General features: G+C 40.2%; 2 protein-coding genes across 14 annotated transcripts in view; both read left to right on the forward strand.

Moving 5' to 3' along the window:
* The window catches only part of ZBTB38 (zinc finger and BTB domain containing 38), a 36,995-nt gene extending 27,720 nt beyond the window's left edge, over nucleotides 1–9,275 (forward strand). For 7 of the 8 annotated variants that reach the window (XM_086844968.1, XM_023933173.2, XM_023933171.2 and 4 more), the window contains one exon: nucleotides 3,432–9,275. In XM_086844968.1, coding sequence (XP_086701094.1) covers nucleotides 3,432–7,010 — 3,579 coding nt within the window. In that variant the 3' untranslated portion in view covers nucleotides 7,011–9,275. Of the gene's footprint in view, nucleotides 1–364; nucleotides 433–3,431 lie in introns of all 8 variants that reach the window. The other variant, XM_086844970.1, reaches the window with a different exon arrangement.
* Nucleotides 9,276–19,881, forward strand: part of RASA2 (RAS p21 protein activator 2) — a 51,303-nt gene continuing 40,697 nt past the window's right edge. For 2 of the 6 annotated variants that reach the window (XM_086844974.1, XM_086844975.1), the window contains exons 1-2: nucleotides 12,337–12,562; nucleotides 17,966–18,071. In XM_086844974.1, the coding sequence (XP_086701100.1) occupies nucleotides 12,502–12,562; nucleotides 17,966–18,071 (167 nt within the window). In that variant the 5' untranslated portion in view covers nucleotides 12,337–12,501. Of the gene's footprint in view, nucleotides 12,563–12,871; nucleotides 13,668–14,620; nucleotides 14,654–17,965; nucleotides 18,072–19,881 lie in introns of those variants that run through there. The other 4 variants (XM_086844976.1, XM_086844977.1, XM_086844973.1 and 1 more) reach the window with 4 other exon arrangements.

Here is a 19,881-nt window from a genome sequence, read left to right on the forward strand (position 1 = left end):
GGAGTTTTGCTGCCCTTTAATAGGTCAAATGGTATTTACATATGTTTTGGGAAAAATTTACAAATAAAATTAAAACTTCTTCTGTAACTCAATAATAAAAGTCATACGGAAGAATAATTAAATTCTTGATGGACTTTCTGGTGTTTTAATGAAAAATATTTAATACTAACACATCTGAAAAGCGCAATCTCTGTGTATCTTGCTTCTTGGTAGTGCACCCTTAGAAAGTGAAGAGCAGGTTTTCATTTTACAATATGAACTGCAAATGGAATGCGAAATATTCCTAAAATACTCCATTTATATGTATGTGCTAAGTAAGGCATTTGGATTTTATAGCATTTCAGACATGTTTTTACAAATGCAGGAAGCAAGACAGGTGAAATAGAAGGCAGTAGAGAACCATTACAGGCGTGAATAAATGGACTATTTGAGGTATGTGTAATTAAGATGAAGAAGGAAAAAGCATTGCCTCTGGAAACTGATTTGCTCTGGAAATTTTCTGTATAACTTTCTAATGAGGTATCTAGCTTGTGGTTTAGTACACAGGAAAAAAAAATTAAATGACTGAATAGCAAATGATCATTTCTACAGTGTTGACACAAGGAATCTAGTTTAGTATTTTATTTAGCATACCAAATTATCTGGGACTGCAAAAGCTGTCAATCTATGTATGTGGCAATAGAAATTTAAAATACTCACTTTTGTCCATAGGAAGATAAATTTTGAAATAATTAGTTGAATAATAAGACTTGTAGCAAACCCACTTGAGTTTGTATGTCTCTCAGCATGGCAGTAGCAGTCTGATGCACTTAGCAAACAGTCTGTCAGATGATGTGTCTTTGAACTAAAACCAGCTGTCTCCAATAAAGAAACAGAAAAAACACAGGCAAGTTCCTGTGGGGCAGTTCACTGGGAGGTAGAGTTGACATCATTTATTTCCTATACTCAGGAAATAACCCTATCAATAGCTCCTGTTGTGAAATGTTTTTGATGTCTGACAGTTGGTTTCTAATTCCACATCACATGAGAAAGTCAGATGTAATCTCAGACATTGTCAATGAGAAAAAGGAATCAATTATGGAATAGCGGCTGCTTGCTGGAAGAAAAGAATTGTCAGTATGTTTTCTATAGACTGGATATGCCAAAAACTATCTACAGTTACATCTGGGTTTTCAGGTGCAGATACAGATTTCAGATATAGTTATGTGCTTTGGTTGGGTATCTAACCACTGAATTTCAGGTTGCCATTCCAAGTGAGTAAATATCCCTTATTTTAAGCCAAATTAGTGTAATAAACAAACCCACCATAAACTATGATTTTAAGATTTCAAGGCACAAAACATTATATTTACAGCTGCTGAGAGTGATCAGATAATCAAAATAATATTCATGTATGTTTCTATCATTATGATACTGATCAATTAATTTCTTGACATCCATGGCATATCATGAGAAACATCAGAGGTATTTTTTGTGAATCACAGTTTTGTTTTGAATTCTGTGCATTAAAAATTCTCAGCCATCAAAGTCTATTAGAAATTTTGACTATTTGCATAAGACAACACCTTTCCTGATATAATCAGTGGCCATGCTGCAAGGTAAAAAATTCACTTCCAAGTTTCACCTGTAATGTACCAAATTACAGTCTTGTTCATAGTGTGTTGGGTTTGTCTTCACAGTAAGGTTGTTGCTACTTTTTGTGTAATTTGATTTGCTGGGAAGTAGTTTATGGATTCGTGATAAAAGTGTCCTAAGTGTAATTAGATGAGTTAGAGCAAGAGTGTATGGCTTGTATTACTTTGTGATAAAGACCCTATTTTCCAGAACAGATTACTTCCCAGTATTTTGGGTGAATGAGCCAATGTGTTCTAAATGGCCATATCTGTTTGCCTAGTGAATATGGGTCAAACCTTTATTTTGCCATTTGGATCAAACCCATCTTATATATTGGCATTGCTAACATAATGTATTTGAGTGTAAAGGTCATCATAAAATTTTTAAAGGTGAAAATTAAAGTTTGGAGCTGCAGATGGAATGTTCAGAAGGTTAATCCTAACTTAGAGTATTGTAATATTTTAGCCTGCTTTACAAAATTTCTGTCAGTAATATTCTTTAATATTATTTTGCTTCTACAAGTTTAAAGAAAAGGGGAAGAAGTGATTTTTTTACTGTAGTGATTGGTAAATACCACTAGCACAACTATTTCATCATGACTTGAAGTCAGAAACGGACTAGTAGTAGTAGTTCAAAACACTACTCCAGATGTGGAGGAAAAAAGGAACAGACCTCATTATGTGGTACAGATCTGAATTTGAGAAAAACCATCTGGTGAAGGCAGAGATTTTCACCAGATACAACATCCAGTTGGCAAAAATTTTCAAAATTAGAATTCAACTGGCAAATTAATCCATTTGTTTCAGAATACTTTCCATTCATATTTAGCGTATTTTTTCTTAATGGAATGAACCAGTATACTCATGTAGTAACAGCCTGGCTAATCTAAATAGTTATTGTCAGTATTAAACTTCATTATTATTTATTAGCAGTTATTCAATGGTATTTTTATTGCAATTGAATCATACTATTTGAAAGAAATTAAGAACACGCTAATTATAAAGTGTGAACACCAAATCTAAACTATAACTGAAGGAAAAAACCTCTTATCTTCTACTAGTTGTTCCATTATTTTCCACTTGTTTTGCTTAGAATTTTTCAGTAATTTTTAGGTAGTGTAGATTACTGTGTGAATTTAATTACTATTCAAAAAATATTCTGTTCACATATAAATGTTACAGATATTTCACTGTTGTCTACCAAATTGTGTTCCTAGTGCAATCATTTGCTTATAAAGCCTTATCCTGAAACTGAGACTCTCTTGCTGTGATTTAAATATGAACCTAGTAAGGAGATCAGATGCAGCTGTGTTGTGAAGTCGGTGTCTGACAAACAATCCAGAAAGCAAAGTCCTTGCCCTGCACAGAACCTCAGCAACACGGCCTTCCCCTTCTGGTGTGCCAGGTCCCTCTGTGGTATGCTGGTGAATTCCATCCAGGCTTCAGGGAGTCCTTCGGGGTGACCCTGAGCAGCTGCACCCACTCGCATAGCAAAAGCCATCGGCTGCATTCCCAATGAAAGGCACAGGATGGACAGCAGGTTCAGCTGGGAGGGAGTGGGAGGGACCCTCTGCCTCCTGCTGAAGAGCTACTGGTGCTCCTGCCTCCTTGATCTGAACAGACATTTACTGCAGGGGTGTTGGCATCAGAGAATATAAAAAAAAAAGTAAACCTGAAATACCATGACAAAATTTTACTCATCCTTAAACTTCAAAAGTTAATAAACTAAAAAAAAATAAATAATATGGAACTATAAACTTAATCTGTACCTGAAATGGATGAAAAATGCCTTCTAATTTACTTTTTTTTTTCTTGTAGATGACAGTCATGTCCCATTCAAAGGATCTCAAGGACGACTTTCACAGTGACACTGTACTTTCCATTTTAAATGAACAGCGCATTCGGGGTATTTTATGTGATGTCACCATAATTGTGGAAGACACCAAATTTAAAGCCCATAGTAATGTGCTGGCAGCTTCAAGCCTTTACTTTAAAAACATCTTTTGGAGTCGTACTATCTGTATTTCTGGTCATGTACTGGAGTTAGATGATCTCAAAGCTGAAGTGTTTACAGAGATACTGAATTACATCTACAGTTCCACAGTAGTTGTTAAGAGGCAGGAAACTGTAACGGACCTTGCAGCTGCAGGGAAAAAACTGGGAATATCATTTCTAGAAGATCTTACAGATGTAAATTTTTCAAGTTCCCCCTGTCCCTATTCATACTGTGTTAATGAAAAAGGGACTGTCAAAGAGGAAAAACATGAAAAGCGACATGAAGATTCTGCTGTGACAAATGGACCACGAATTACAAATGCATTCTCCATTTTTGAAACAGAAAACAATTTGTTTTCTCCCCTTGATTTGAGGGCCAGCTTTAAAAAGGTATCTGAGACAATACAAGCTCCCAACATTGGCCTCGACAGAAGTGATGTGTGCAAAGATGCTGAGCCAGCCAGTACCTTGGCTGAACACTCCTATGCAGTTTCTTCTGGGGGCGATACTTCACAAGGAGCACCTTTTGTTGACCAGGACAGCAGCCCTTCATACCAGGTGAGTGAGGACCGCTATGAAAATCACCAAGCCACCCCAGTCATTCAGCAGGGAAAACAAGCAGGTAGTACTCCTAAATCAGCCTTTAAGCCCCAGGGTACTGGTTTGGCTGTGGCAAAAGTACCAACCTCTACCGTAACCACTGCAGAAGCCCAGCACGAAGCAGTTACTGATCAGACAGTTACTTCCTTACAAAAATCTCAAAATAAAGCAGGAGATTTGCATGTGTCCAGAGAAGAGGAAAACACTTCTGCTAGTGTCTCCGCATCTGGGGCGACTGTCACTCCACCTGTTTACAATTGTAACTGTTGTGCAAAATCATTCAATGACCGGGTGTTACTCACTGCTCACCTTCAGCTCCATTCAGAGCATCAGGAAACCTTCATATGCAAATACTGCAGCAAACAATTTGCAAATCTAAATATACTGAAAAGTCATGAACAAGTCTGCATGAGATCAAGTAACTTAGCGGCTCACAAAGGAAATGAAAAAAATTTTGCAGATAACTGTACTGCTACAGAGGGACGGAATGGAAGTTCCTATGCGAACACAGAGCCTGTGTTGTCTGAAAACAGCATCACTGATTGTTCTAATGCAAACTGCACTTTACCAGAAACGGATCATTTGGTTAAAGTCGTTGATGGGCAGATATTATACACTTGCGTTGTTTGCAAGCGTAGTTATGTCACACTGTCCAGCCTTCGGAGACATGCAAATGTGCATTCCTGGAGAAGAACATACCCGTGTCACTACTGCAATAAAGTCTTTGCATTAGCTGAGTACCGCACCAGACATGAGATCTGGCACACTGGAGAGAGGCGCTACCAGTGCATTTTCTGTCTGGAGACCTTCATGACTTACTATATACTGAAAAATCACCAGAAGTCTTTCCATGCAATTGACCATCGCCTATCAGTAAATAAAAAGACAGCCAATGGGGGTTTAAAACCAAGTATGTACCCATACAAACTGTACCGACTCTTACCTATGAAATGCAGGCGACTGCCTTATAAATCCTATCGAAATTCTTCCTATGAAAATGTTCCAGCAAGTACCCAGGCTAATGAAACTGCTTCTACTAACTGTTTCATTCCGAGTTCTCTTAGCTCTGAGCTACCACCACTGAATTTTCAACATAGTATAATGTCAAACAACAGAACTCTAGCCTTGGATACATCTTCATGTAATGATAAAGCATCTTCCACAAATAATCAGAATTCTTCCTCTTGGGGAGTAGGTATCTTAAATTCTGACCTGCAGAGGGACTTTTTCCCAACTGAAAAAAGAGTTTCCACCACTACAAATGACTCAGGTTCGCAGGAGTGTGATTCCTCAGTTGTATCTTTAGCTAACATGAATGAAAATTCAACCTCTGTCATCAGTTACAGCAGTTCTGCACCCTCTGTTATAATGCACAGTAGCAGAGTTTCATCAGTAATAATGCACAGTAAAACAGTAACTTCCATAGAAAACAGTAAAACAGAATCTTCAAATAGCCTACCCAGTCAGTCAGTAAGTGATGACTGTAAGTATGGGTCGGATAATTATGGGAAGTGCATTACAAAATCAAAAACTATTAAGGAGAAAAAGAAAACACTGCTGTACAAAAGAGCAGAAGCAACTGAGGATGCGCAGCATGTGACAGGATCTGGAGGTTCATGTAGCAAAACTACAAATACTGTCCAAGAGTCCAGTAAAACTGAAACATACATTGCAAAGCCTGCCTTACCTGGAACATCTGCTGACAGCAATGTCGCACCTCTTTGTCAGATAACAGTAAAAATCGGTAATGAAGCCATTGTAAAAAGACATATATTAGGATCTAAGCTGTTTTGTAAAAGGGGCCGAAAATCCAAACATGAGTCCAAACAGGACAATCTCATTGAAGAACCAGAAATGGGAGTAAAAGAAAAAAGCCCATCTAGACTCTACAGCTCAGAATGCCTGGAGCTGACAGAAATGTGTGATGATGTTAGTGACCAGGACTCCAGTGATAAACCCTGGAGACCTTATTATAATTACAAACCAAAAAAGAAATCCAAACAGCTAAGAAAAATGAAAAAGACCAAGTGGAGGAAAAAGCATGGAAGCAAGAACAGTGGTATGGAAAGCCACAGCACATGCAGTCGAGAGTATGCGCTCAGGAATGCTCCTGAGGAAAAGGCGGTCAGCCAGGAGGAGAACACAGAAATGCCTAATCTTCATTGTGAGCTCTGTGAAAGAGACCAGTCTTCCACAGCAGAAACTCAAGAACATGTACACTGGCATGTAGCTGCTTCAAAGCCTTACATTTGTGAGTTATGCCAAAAACAGTTTCAAAGTCCATCCACTTTGAAAATGCATATGAGGTGTCACACTGGGGAAAAGCCCTATGCTTGCAAAACCTGTGGAAAATGTTTCTCAGTTCCTGGGAATCTACAGAAACACGAGCGTATTCACCTCGGTGTCAAAGATTTTGTCTGCCAATACTGTAATAAGGCATTCACTTTAAATGAAACACTCAAAATACATGAAAGGATTCATACTGGAGAAAAACGCTACCACTGTCAGTTCTGCTTTCAGAGCTTCTTGTATCTTTCTACCAAGAGGAACCATGAGCAAAGGCATGTACGTGAACATAATGGAAAAGGATATGCTTGCTTTCAGTGCCCCAAAATTTGCAAGACTGCAGCTGCTTTGGGAATGCACCAGAAGAAACATCTATTCAAAAGTCCAGGCGCACAAGATAGAAAAGAACAGACTTGCAGTGAAAGCACTAAACTTCTGGAAAATTCACATTTCCTTGGCTCAGAAGGAAGCAAAGTGAAAAATACACAAAATGTAACTCCAGAAGTTATAATCTGAGTGACAATTGTCCAAAAGGAAAGAAAAATCCAAAACTATATATTGGATAAGATAAAGATGTTTTGAGTGGGGAAATATATCAGTAAGGTCAAATTTCTTCATCTAAATGTGTGTCACTATATGCAAAAGAAAAAAATAACACAGAAAAACTACTATTTGCAATAATACAAATTTAATTTGGAACACCCAAAATACTTTTGCCACAACAGACTCTAACACAGAGAGAAAGAAAAATGACCAACCCAAACCCTTCTACTTAACATTACAAGAAACTAGTCATTGAACTATTTTACAGTTCTGGTTTTGAGTCAGAATCATTGGAAGCAAAAGAAATAAGTAGGTTCATAGTGTATTCTGTAGAAGGAATTTTTTGCTGCAGAAACCATATATTGCTTTTTTTTTTTTAACAAAAGTAATGTGTTTATTAAGGAAATAATTGTAATCTTGTGTATTCTAAAGTGAAGGTGGGAAGTGTTTCATGGGCTTGGGTATGCCGAAGTACATTTGAGTTCTGCCATGCTTTTCTGTAACTCAGCCTTTACAAAGCATATTCAGGAGTTTAATCTACTCTTTTCCTTTCCATCTTCAGTTTTGTAGTTACCATAATAACTGTTAAGTCTGAGTGCTGGTGTGAGAAGTATTCCAGATTTATATATCTCTGAGACATTTAATAAAGGTTCAGTGGAACTTGCTATAGCCAGTCTTCCAAACTGCATAAATCCCCATGTCAGTGGCCTGGTGAACTCTTCAGGTGCACTGATCTAAACAAAATTGTTCTCATGAAACAGAAGTCTTGTATATAAATGTCCACCTCCTGGTGGGACTGCAACTCTTTTAGAAATGCAGTTCTTCTCAACAGAAGGACATTTAGACAGAATTTTCCTCCTCATCCTGGAATAATGCCTGAACACAAATAATAGAGCAACTCCCCATAAATACTTTGATTTTGAGAGGAGTAGGTAAATAGGACTCCTGCTTCCATACATATCCCTGAGGCTATATCCCTTTGTATAAACAGGTGTAGGGCCAGTTTGTGGGGCTCCCTGTCATCTCCATGCCTTAAATGCAACGTTTAACCTTCGGATGGCCCTTCTCAGTGATTGCACCAACCATTCCAGCAGTGTCCTGTGGCCACAGCAGAGAAAGGCTGGGAGCAGGCTGCTGGAGGAAGGAGTGTTGGCCTTCCTGCCTCCCTCATCCTGCCACACCAGAGGGTTACGGCAAGCCTTGCAGCTGCACAGTTAACTAAGAACTAGGAGAATGGGCTTCTGAAAGACAGCACCAAAATATTCCAGTTAATATCGTTTTGTGGAAGTGTGATTCATTTTAACTGAGATGCTTAAAAAAGTCCAAGCAGGTGTATGTCTGCAAGTTGCATTTTGTATGATAGGGCTCTGTTGTACCGTATCTGCATTTCCAATAGTTATGTATGTTCATCCCTGTGAAGTGTTAAAACATTAAGTCATAACAAGGGTTAGTGGTTCTTGACTTCATTCTTTGTGATGGTTCACAATTTGTTACTTAACCTCGTCTTCTTGAATATTTTAAAAGAAACTATAGCTTGGGTACAATAAAACTACAATTGAAATGATAATACAGTATTGATTGAAGTAATAATACAGTCCACTTACTCTATCACTGGTGAATGCTATGAACCATTTGAGAAATTCTGGTTTCATGGCAGCTTTGGTTCCATTTAAATAAGGATAATAGAATAATAAACACAGGAAAGTTTCAAAGAAAGTACACAAAGATATCTTGTAAGTGGATTTGTATGGTGATAAATATAGACCAAAGCAAATAAGGTAGAATATTTATAAATACAAAGATAATTTTACAAATATTTTATATAACTGTATAGTTCATAAGAAGAATATTGTTAGCTTGTGTTAGGTTTGGGGGGGTTTGTATATTTTGATAAAAACACGACGACTTTGTAACTCTGTATATTCTCTACAGTTTATAGCAAAGCAGTTTTAAGATGGCAATGTCATGTTTATAGTTCAGTTGTGGCACTTTTACTACAAGTAACATGTTGCAGTAATGAATCAAGTATTAATGACCAAATTAGAATTAAAGTAAGTGTAAGAGGAGGTAAATACTATACGTTGTCAAAGACTGTAATTTGCTACATAATTGCATCTGTATTTTTGTTTAGAAGAAAATATTAAATGCAGATGTTAAGGATTGATAAAGAGTCTAATTTTATTTTTAGAAAGAGTGATTATAACTCTGTTTTTGCTTAATTAAAATAACATATTCCTATTTTTCTGTAAGTCTCTCCATTTTTTAAATTGCTTTAATACTTACATAATCTATATGATCCACAGATACTTATCTTCTAATAGTTATTTCAGTGGAAAATTAAGCAACACAGTTACCAAGTAGTCCCTTCATTAAGGTCAGGACAGTGAATGGAGAACATGCCAGAGCTCAAGGGAAGTGATGGTATCTCCTGGTATCATACAGGGTGAGTGCAATGCAGAACAGAATCTACCTGCTCAGTGTTTCAGAGGGCTGGAAACGCGGGTGAATTGTGTTTAATACTTTGCAACATCTTAAACGTGTTCATGAGGACCTGAAACTTGAAAAATTCTTTTAAATTCTGCTAGTAACCTTGTAGTATAGATTGTGTATTTTACACACTCTACTTTTTTGGTCTTCTGTCAAGAAACATAGTTCAAAATGCAAATATCTAATTGCATATGAAAATATGAAGATACATACAAAATAGAAGACCATGCATATTCAAAGTACTTCCCCCTTCAGCTAGGTGTCACTCGTCTGTAACCTTCATTAAAAAGCAAACTTAAGCTAAATTATGCAGGTCATTTTGGGAATGGTTGTCAGGAGAAATATATAACTAAAAAAAATAAGTTTGTTAATTGCAATACTTTTTTTTCCCCTCGATTTGAAATGCTAATTAAAAAGACAAGTGGATCATCATGAAGTTTGTGTATCTAAACAAAATGTTAGTCCTCATTTATAATACACCCAAAGTTAGAACAAACGTAGTAAATGATATTGCTGTCTTCTGTGGAATGAGATTGCATGACAGCTAAAAGATGGGCAGAAGCATTTGAAGGAAGTCACTATGTGTTATTGGTATTATTATTCATTCTAAACTTCCTTAATACTGCAGCTATCACTGACAGTTCAGCACCTTGGCTGTGAGGTTCTCTCACAAGAAGCAAAGATCCCCCGCAGTACATCCCCATTGTTAAATGAAGAAATCTTTCCTGTAAATTTGCAACACAGCACACCAGCGTTTATTTTAACCATGTCCTTAGCTGCACAGATCTACCTGTTATACACATACTCATAAAATGTAAATTTAAAAGAGGCTAAAAAGGAGTGTTACGCAATTGAAACAGTATTCTGAATATTGTATGTTCGACTTTTAAAAGTTTGCTTTTAAAAGCAAAACTTTTTAAACAGTAAAACTATGTCAGGAATCAGACAGTGGCAAAATTTGAATTGATAATGCAGGTCAATGCTTTAAAGAAAGCTGATGGTAAATTTAAACAGTAAACCCCAACCATAGTTATAACATTTGAGAGAATATGGAGGCAGTAGAGTCACTCTACCTTCCAAAGTGTGGCAATATACAGTTCAAGCATACATCTCCATTCTCAGGGTGCTGCCCTGCAGCTTTCCCAGATCAAAGCTCCAACTCTGCCCAGGTAAGCCTCAGTTCACCAGCCACCAGCCAGACAGGGTAGCCAGCCTAGACAGCCAACTGTAGATAATCAAATCCTCAATTTGTACTGTAGAGGAGCCTCTCATTTCCAGCAGGTTAAAATTCAGCTTATGCAAACTCATGTCTTTGTCATGTTTAGGTTTTGCATTCACACAAATCCACCTGTTACTGGTGCGATTTTTTCCCCCACCACTGCCCTGTTTGCCTTGAAACACACATCTGTCCTTCCTCAGCCATAATGTGGAGAGTGGGGATGAGGAAGGAATGTGCTTGAAGAAGCAGTGAGGGACAAGTTGGATGCAGGAAAAGCCATCAAGAAACAATGACAGATTATATGGCTCCATATAATATCATAGTGATAACAGCAAGATTTGTGCAGGAGAAATAAAAAATGCCCAGAGCACCACAGGAGTTAGAGACAATGACACGTGCTGGCCTGCAACTTTCCAAACCTTCCAAATTCAACAGCGGGACTGAAGAGGACCTTTATGTGTAGAATGAAGAACCCTAGTCCTATACTACTTCTTGAAACAGCTTTAGCCAGTTGAATTACCTGTGTTTTAGGATATGTCAGTCACTAAAGGCTTTCACCAGACTCTGTGCCTACAGGGTCTGGGAACAGATGCACCCTCAATTTGACCCGGAGTGACACCAAAGTGGAGGCGTCACCTTGCAGCCGACAGTTTGGTGGATTGTGCAGGCCCAAGACAGATGCCCACCACCATTGCAGGATCGGGTGAAGTCCCAGTGTAGCCAGATCCCAGAGTTTCACATTAGGATCCATGTCTTCAAGAGTCCATGGTGGAAAATGTGATGCAAAGGCTCTTCAGTTCTTGATGAAGGCGAGCTGCTGCAGCTTACAAATACCTCTGTGTGAAGTGGGCGCTGTGTGACTCCTGAGGGATTCATTGCCTGTGGCATTCCACAGGCAGCGTGACACCTGCTCCTGGGGCAGTGCTGTCAGCCGAGCCATTTCCTACTCGTTTCATGGCATTTCTCACACAGCCGAACAGCTGAACGTGAACTAGTGACAGCAGAGGAGATCTAATGGAGCCCGTGCCGTGCTTTGCACAGGGACAGGCGCTTGGCACACCAGAGACCAAAATGGCCGGACCTGCCATTCGTTCCATTTAATGTGAACACCTGCAACATGAGCAATCTCAGCATAGAGAACACAGCGCTCAACGTGCCGGGCCGCCGAGCTCTCTACCCCGGTGGGAGGCACAGAGCCACAGAACCAATTAGGTTGGAAAATACCTCTGAGATCATCGAGTCCAACCTATGACCTGATACCACCTCGTCAACCAGACCCTGAGTGCCACATCCAGTCTTTAAACACCTCCAGGGACGGTGACTCCACCACCTCCCTTGGCAGCCCATTCCATTACCTAATCACCCTTTCTGTGAAGCATTTCATCCTAATGTGTAACCTAACCCTCCTCTGGTGCAGCTTAAGGCTACGTCCTGTTTTCCTGACGATAGAGCAGGGGAAGGGGCGGTCAGGGAAAGCTCAGAACTGGCCGAGCTCCCACCCCGGCGCCCAGCGCTGCGAAACCCCAGGCCAGCGGGAGCGCGGGGTGCCGAGCTCCGGGTGGAGCCGCCTCACGACGCAGCGGGAGCAGCCGCCCCAGCGCAGGCGCCGCGCCCCCCGCCAGCCCCGGCCGGTGGTGCCCGCGGGCGGCGGGGGCGGGGCGGGTGGAGGGGCCGGGCCGCTCCTTCCCTCTCTCCCTCCCTCCCTCCCTTCCTTCCCCCGCGGGGCTGGACTGCGCAGGCGGCGGCGGCGCTGGCGCGATGGCGGCGGGAGACGGCGGCGACGAGGTGCGGGTGCTGCAGAACCTGCGGGGGAAGATCTGTAAGTGCGGCACTGCGGTGGGGCCGAGCGCCCGGGGCCGCCGCGCTCAGGTGTCGCTCCTGCCCCGGCTCCCCACCCGGCCCCGCTGCTGCCGCTCTCTCCCCGCGGCGAGACGGGCGGGCGCTGGCGCGGCGGCCCTGGAGGCGGCGGGGCGGGGGCGGGAGGGCGCGGAGGGGCCGCGGCGGCCACGGGCCGTGTACGGGTCGGGCCGCGCTGAGGCGGCCCCGGGGAGGGGCTCTGTGGCAGAGCGACGACACGTGCGGGGCTGGGCCGGGGTCTGCGCGCCCCGGGGCGGGAGGGAGGCGGGGTGGGTGGGTGAGCGAGCGGATGGACGGACGGACGGACGCGGCGGCGCCGCCGCCGCCGCGGGAGGCCCGGAGTGGCAGGGAAGCATCCGTGGCTCCGAGGGATCCCTGGAGTCAGCGGGCGAGCAGAAATGCCCCCTCCCGCCCGGACCTCGGGCATTAGAGTCTGTTTGTCAGGCTGAAGTTGCGAAATTAGCGATGTGCAGGAAGTTGGTGGTGAAGGGCTGTTCTGGAAGCGGTCACCAGTACTCCCGTGCTTCTGTGCAGCGTGTGTGCAAGCGGGAGGAGGCGGAGAGAGAGGCTGCTGGCCTTATTTTGGTGGCTGGGAAGTGCTGACTGCCAATACCGATAGGCTCGGTAACGTGGGAAGCCGGCGGATGGGCCGGGAGGAGGGCTCGGGGAGGCGCGCAGATAGTGCGGTGCGGCTGGGGAGCACTTCAAAGCGAGTGGGAGAAACAGGATGTGCGGCGGCTTCCTGAGGGGTATCGGAGTACATTCATAACGCTCGGACGCGGCCCGATTGTTTCCTTTCTCACGCAGCCGATCGACTTTTTTTGAGAATGAAGCGAAACAAGTTGAATCGGGCATGGCGCTGGGGTTGAGAACCGGTTGTGAAAACATGTCGAAGGATTAGGTTTGGTGAAGGAGTGGAGTCGTGTTTACTTAAATATCGTCATGCAGCCTAGTTGTATTTACCGTGTCTTCAGTAAATAGAAGACTGGCTCATGAAAGCAGGAGATGGCCTGGAGTGGAGCTGGAGGTGCTCTCACTCTGAGGTGTGAGCAGTAAGACATGGTTGGGTAAGCAAGGCTGAACACACTGAGGTTTGCTGCTGTTAGCAGTTAGCACAGAAATAATACAGGCCAGCTAGCCTTTAAAAAAGCATAAGCTTAGTGTTAGTTTTGGGGTTAAAGCATGAATTCACAGAATCATAGGATTATGAAATGGTTTGGTTTGGAAGGGACCTTAAATATTTTCTCACTCTGATGCTGGTGCCAAGGACCACCTTCTGGTAGACCACCTCAGAGTTCCATCCAGCCTAGCCTTGAACACTTCCAAGGATGGGGCATCCACAGCTTGTCTGTGCCAGCGCCTCACCACCCTCAGAGTAAAGCATTTGTTCCATATAATTAACCTAAATTTCCACTCTTTCAGTTTGTTCCCATTACTCCTCATCCTGTCACTGCTGTTCCTGATGAAAAGTCCCTCTCTGGCTTACCCCATGAGATATTAGAAGGTTGCTGTGAGGTCTTCACACAACCTTCTCCAGGCTGAGCAGCCCCACCTTTCTTAATCTGTCTTCAGTAATCTCTAGCAACCAGTGTTTTATGTATTCCCTAGGAAGCAGGTCATAGTACTCCCTAGGAAGAAGGACTATGACCTGCTTCCTAGGAATACATAAGAAGTTGGTTGCTAAAGATTATTGAAGCTGGCTTATTTTTTGATACTATTCTGCTTCCTATCTTTTATCATAAGGTTTGGTCAACACTAGACTAGACAGCATTCAGTGAGTGTTACATTTTGGGGTACTTGGACTTGATGAAAGTTTTCCACTAAGCATTAAAAAACAGAGCAAAATGTCTTGAGACTTAGGTTGAAACCATATTTCAACATAATAGTTGAATAGTTTTACTATTACATTATATTAGAAATACTAAAATTATAAATTATATTTATTCAATTAAAATTATAAATTTTACTATTATATTATGTTATAAAACAATAGTTTTATTGTCCCATTTATTTGTTATAGATTGAGCCTGTGGTTGTACCGTAACTTTGAATGGTAAGTTAGCTGACAAAAGAGTTGGTAAACAGAGGACTACTTCTACAAGACCTTCTTCCTGGAGAATATATGAAAAGTTCATTGCTAAAGATGAACCTATAAGAGCCCATTTGAAAAATGTGTGGAACTAACAGCTGCAATAAAAGACATGTCTTGAAACAGTGTGAAAATAACTTTGTAAGCATACTTATTTCTTCTAAGAAAACAAAAACTGTTTCAAAACTCAATGAGTTAAATATGCTGTGGAAGCTTCGGCACCCTCTGATGCCTAGATGCTCTTTTGGCTCCCTTGCACTGCAAATACTGCATTATTGCTAGTATTTTAATACTGTGTTTTGTAGGGGAAAACCCTCTGAATGAACAATAATAAACAAATGTAATAATGTAATCCTCCTTGATCTGGAGGGATTAGCAATAATAGACCTCACTTTGGAAGGCTGATGTTCATAGTCTGAAGGAATTCCTTATAGCATGTTCCTTACAAGGAGAATACATTTTGGTGCCCAAGCTTTGCTGGCAGTTAAAACTTGACACTGACTCATTTTATGCGTGTTGCATGAGAGATCATGGTAATTTTAATGAGGTAATGTCAGTTCTGTGTAATTCTGCATGTATAGAGAACACCATCTGCAAAGAGTTGTTATTTATACTGTGTTTTGCAATGCAGAAATCAGTGGCAAAATCTAAATTTAGTGATGTTATACAAATCATTACACCAGATTTAGAATTGAGACACATTCTTAAAGGTGGCTTAAGCAGCCATGGCATACCTAGCAGTGAAGAGCCTGAGACATGTTTTCAGTCCCTGGTACACTGTGGGCTGTCAATGTTTGCAGCCAGTCTTCTGCCTCTGGTTTTCAAGTGGGGTAAGAGGAACTGGTCTTGCCTAAGACCCTGTAATATTTTTGGAAAAGGTAGTACTACTCTTAAGCAGGTTTTCACCAAAAATCCATTCAAAGACTGTCTTTCCATTTTGACAATGCTTTTGTACTGATGGCTCTATTTTGTATGCCATAGTAATGACAAAAATGCTTTACAAAGGTATGTGGTGTCAGGTAGCTTTAGGCATATCTGGTAGTGCAGTGTTTCAGGCTGTGGCTTCTGTTTTCATTTTATGCCATACAGAAGTACAGTAAGTGATTTTAGTTGCCTGATTTTTGGAGGGTTTACTGAAACCTGCATTAGTGAAGCACTTGGAAAAATGTCCCAGTTGTCTCCTAGAGTTCATTTGACAAAATTCAGGATGCATTCTTCTTCAGACTTGGACTGTGTTTTTTAAAGTGCATTATTGGATTATGCTGTACTCCTGGTGTGGAATTTATTTTTGCTATATGTTTAGTCCTTCAAAGTAAGTACTTTAGAGTTTGTGTGCATAAATGTCTTCTGGCAGGAACCCAGAACAAAGAAATTTAGAAGATGGATAATAATTGCACACTTTAACTCAACAGAGGATATTATATATATGTACTGAAAATGTAAACATTCAAGCAGATATCTGATGCTGTTAATCTTTGATTTTAATGCAACCATTATAGCTTTAGGTTTCTCAGAAAAAGAAAAATGTGGTGTAATTGAAGACTTAAGCTTTTTTTTTTTTTTTTTTTTTAATAAGGAAATAAGCTTCTGTTCACGTCTCTCAATCTGTCAACATGAAGTCTGGTGCTTAAAAATAATGCATATACTTCCTCCTCTCCTGCATCAAAGCTGGTGAAAAGCTTGTTGATGCTTCTGAGAGCACAAGTTTTAGCTGTGGAAGTTCCTTAAGTATCTGTTCATGTTTTCCATCAGTGTACATATCCCTGACCTGGAAAATGTCATGGTTGAAGTTCAGTCTGTGTTCCTGTTAAACTGTCACATTCTCTGCTCACAGACAGTCAGGGAAGACTTTCCTGTGCTGGGCATTACTTACTTACCTTCCAATGCTGTAATAGGTTAACCTAAATTAACCATCTAACACAAAAAGAGTGTGGAGGAGAGAGAAGACAGAACTTTGATTTTTACATCTTACCAGCATAGAGAATAAAGCTTAGTCACTGTGCTTCATATCTGCATTTGTAAAAAAATAAACATGTATGACATTTCAAATCCAGTTTCAAATGGTGCTTTCTGAAAGGTCTTATGCTATTCAAACATAAAGGTAATTAAAACTCAATACTTGGATGTACTTTTAATCCTATTTTTAATATCTTACATAAATAGATAATGTTTAGATAAAGCTGATTCCACATGTCATCAGGGAGAGGTATTTCCAGCAGCAGGCAAGGATGGACACTACTGTGAGAGGTCCTGGCTAAGACCTAATGCAATTCTTGTTGCCTGTGGTATGGACAACCAAGTGGAACAGGGACAGATCACCTGCTCGGTTTAGGACCCTTTCATGGGAAAGAGTACCAGAAAAGCTTGTAATTTATTTTAACAAAACAAAAGGCAGAAATGGGTCTGTTTGGTCTCTTCAGATGTTCAAAGTGGGAGGAGACATTTGGGCAGAAAGTCACTGTTTAATCTGGAGAACATGTTGCTATAAATTAATGTAGATGTCTGTAGCATTTGGATTTTGGAAGAGCTTTCCAGCTTCAACTAGTTTTAGCTATGATTGCTTAGAGAGAACCATTTCCTAAGAGATCTGTCTTATGTCCAGTGTGTAATTGCAGTGGCCTAGATTCAATACCCAGCAAATCTTTGTATTCTTGTGGTGAAAATTTCTCTTTTATTGAAAACTTCCTTTTCTTTTCCATGTTGCATTGAATTAGGAGGTGATTATTTCCCCCTTCTACTAGTTAGGAAAAAATTAACAGTACTCATGAGGGATATATTTTCAAAGGCTCAGTCAACTCAAAATCTGCCATTCATTGTGGAAAATTAAATAAAGATTTGATGGGCAAGTTCTTATTAATCAGCTTCCTTTAGCCAAAGTATTTGCAGAGAAAATACCAAGTGAACAATAGCTCAGGCAGATTATGTCTTGATGTTATGACCTAATGCCATATGACCTCAGGCTGTGAGTGTCTCGGATTTAGCAAGTTGTGCAGGGTCAAGCCAGAGATGAGACCTTTCAAGGGAAAGTGCAGGTGCTGCAGGAAGTGGTGTTCATGAGTCAGTGTGTGTCTCTTCCTGTCGACTCTCATTCCATATGAAGCTGGATATAGCAACTTTTTTGCCCTCTTGAATCTTACAAACTGAAAATGAATAGCAAAATGCATGCTGAATGGAAAAGTAAATTTTTTGAACACACTAAAACTGTAACATTCTTGTACATAATATTTTGTAAGCTTTTCCCTGCAATATTTACAGTATTTTTTTTTTAATTTACAGATGATGCCAAACACTTAGTACCCAACAAAATGAGAGACTTTTTCTGTACCATAAACTTGGACCAAGAAGAAGTTTTTCGTACACAGGTAGTTGAAAAATCTTTAAGGTAAGCTCAGTTTTTAAATTGATAAAAGCAAGACTGCCCAATACCAGTGTATGTGGCTTTTCTGTACTACTTTAAAATGAGAACTGACTTGTGACAGCTGCTCAGAGATGTTACAGCGATGTGTAAATCATGAGAATGTTGCAAGAAGTCAAAATTGAGTCTTGTGAGCTTTTAAATGAGGTATGCTAAAATATATTTCACTATTACTCTATTCTGTTAGAATAGAGTTCTTGCTAGATTGTTTTCTGGGGAAAGAAATCCACTTGATACTTGCTTCCCATGTAATTTCCTATTTCTGACAAGCAGTTGAACTGTATTGGTGGAATTCTGCTCTTACTGTGTATCTGGTAAAACCTGTTTCTAGAATGAAGGAACTGGAGTTTTGCCATGTATGAGAGTTTTCTGTGCTGTACGGTGTCCCCTGAACAGACCTTGTTCTCTCCTGTAATTCTTGTTCTGGGAACTGTAACAGGACCCACACAATGCTTTGCTTTGCTTCCCTGGGCATCATTTGCTGTAGATTCTGCCACTGTCTTAGAGTCTTAAAAGGAATCAAACAAAAAGTCAGGATGGTGCAGCTGCAGTAGCGTAGATGCTTGCATGTCTCAAAACTCTGAAGTTCACAGAGGACCCAAAAAAGCATCACTGCAGCTTCACTGTTCAGCATATCTGAGTGACAGTTTCACTTATGTGGAGGTGACATTAAACCTTCCTTTTAAAACCCAGACAGTCTGTTCAAACTCTTGAAAGTTTTCTTAATTCCTTTTTCCCGTGGTTAGTATTTCCAGTGTTAGTATCTGTTCTTTGAGCTCACTTTCCAGATGTTTACAGTATAGGAACAGCTCCAATGGCAAACTTAAACAGGAAATTTAATTTTTTCAGAACATCACTTCAGGCACTCCTTATGCTTCTTCATAAAAAGCAAATGCCACATATGTACAATCAGGAACAAATATTTTGCTTATATTCCTAATCTGTTACTGCTGTAGTCAGATCCATGAAATTTTCAGAATTTTCCAAGCTGCAATTGAGATTGATTGATTACCAAAACAAAATCAACTGAGTAATCCTTCAGAGAAAAATGTTAGAGAAACTGTATTGATAAAGCAGAAACTTAACATTTCCCCTTCAAGTAGACAATAGTTTGATGAGCTAAAAACCCCAACCCAATATATCTCTGAAAGACTTTGCTCTCTGATTTTGATGTTATCTCTATGGTTAGGAACAAGACCTGTTACATGTGATGTGTATACAGACATTTTACTTATGCTCTATTTTAAAATTATTAAATTTACATCACCTGATAAAAGAAGTATTAATTGTGTAATAAAATATTTTATAAAGTAAAATACCTTAGCTCCATCAAAAAAAATTTAATAGTATTGAAGTTTTAACTTAAATTTAATTGCAATGTCATTAATACTCTACTGAGGAAATTAAGTGAAAAATCTCACTATAATAAAACAGTTGGGGAGAGAGAAGTCTCAAATAACATGCCTCAAATAGAGAACTTTTCAGGTGATATGAAATTAATATTTGTAAGATGACAGCATTGTATTAGAAGTTAGAAACTGGTGTTTTAGAATTGATCTTTACCTTTCTGTCTCCACTGACTTCATAGGTGACTTCTTCATCCTCTGAATTAGGGGAAAGTTCCATACAAACCAGTGGAATGTAATAAAATAACTCATCCTCTATTAGCAGTGACCAGAGTTGGGTGCTTACACTGGATTGCTACTGTGTATGCAGTTACGAAGATTGACTCTCGTTCCAGAAACTTCATTACAACATCTTGTTTCTTATTGCTTTG

This window comes from Cyanistes caeruleus, chromosome 10, assembly GCF_971803275.1.
Source record: "Cyanistes caeruleus chromosome 10, bCyaCae1.hap1.1, whole genome shotgun sequence".
In the NCBI taxonomy this organism is placed as follows: domain Eukaryota; kingdom Metazoa; phylum Chordata; class Aves; order Passeriformes; family Paridae; genus Cyanistes; species Cyanistes caeruleus.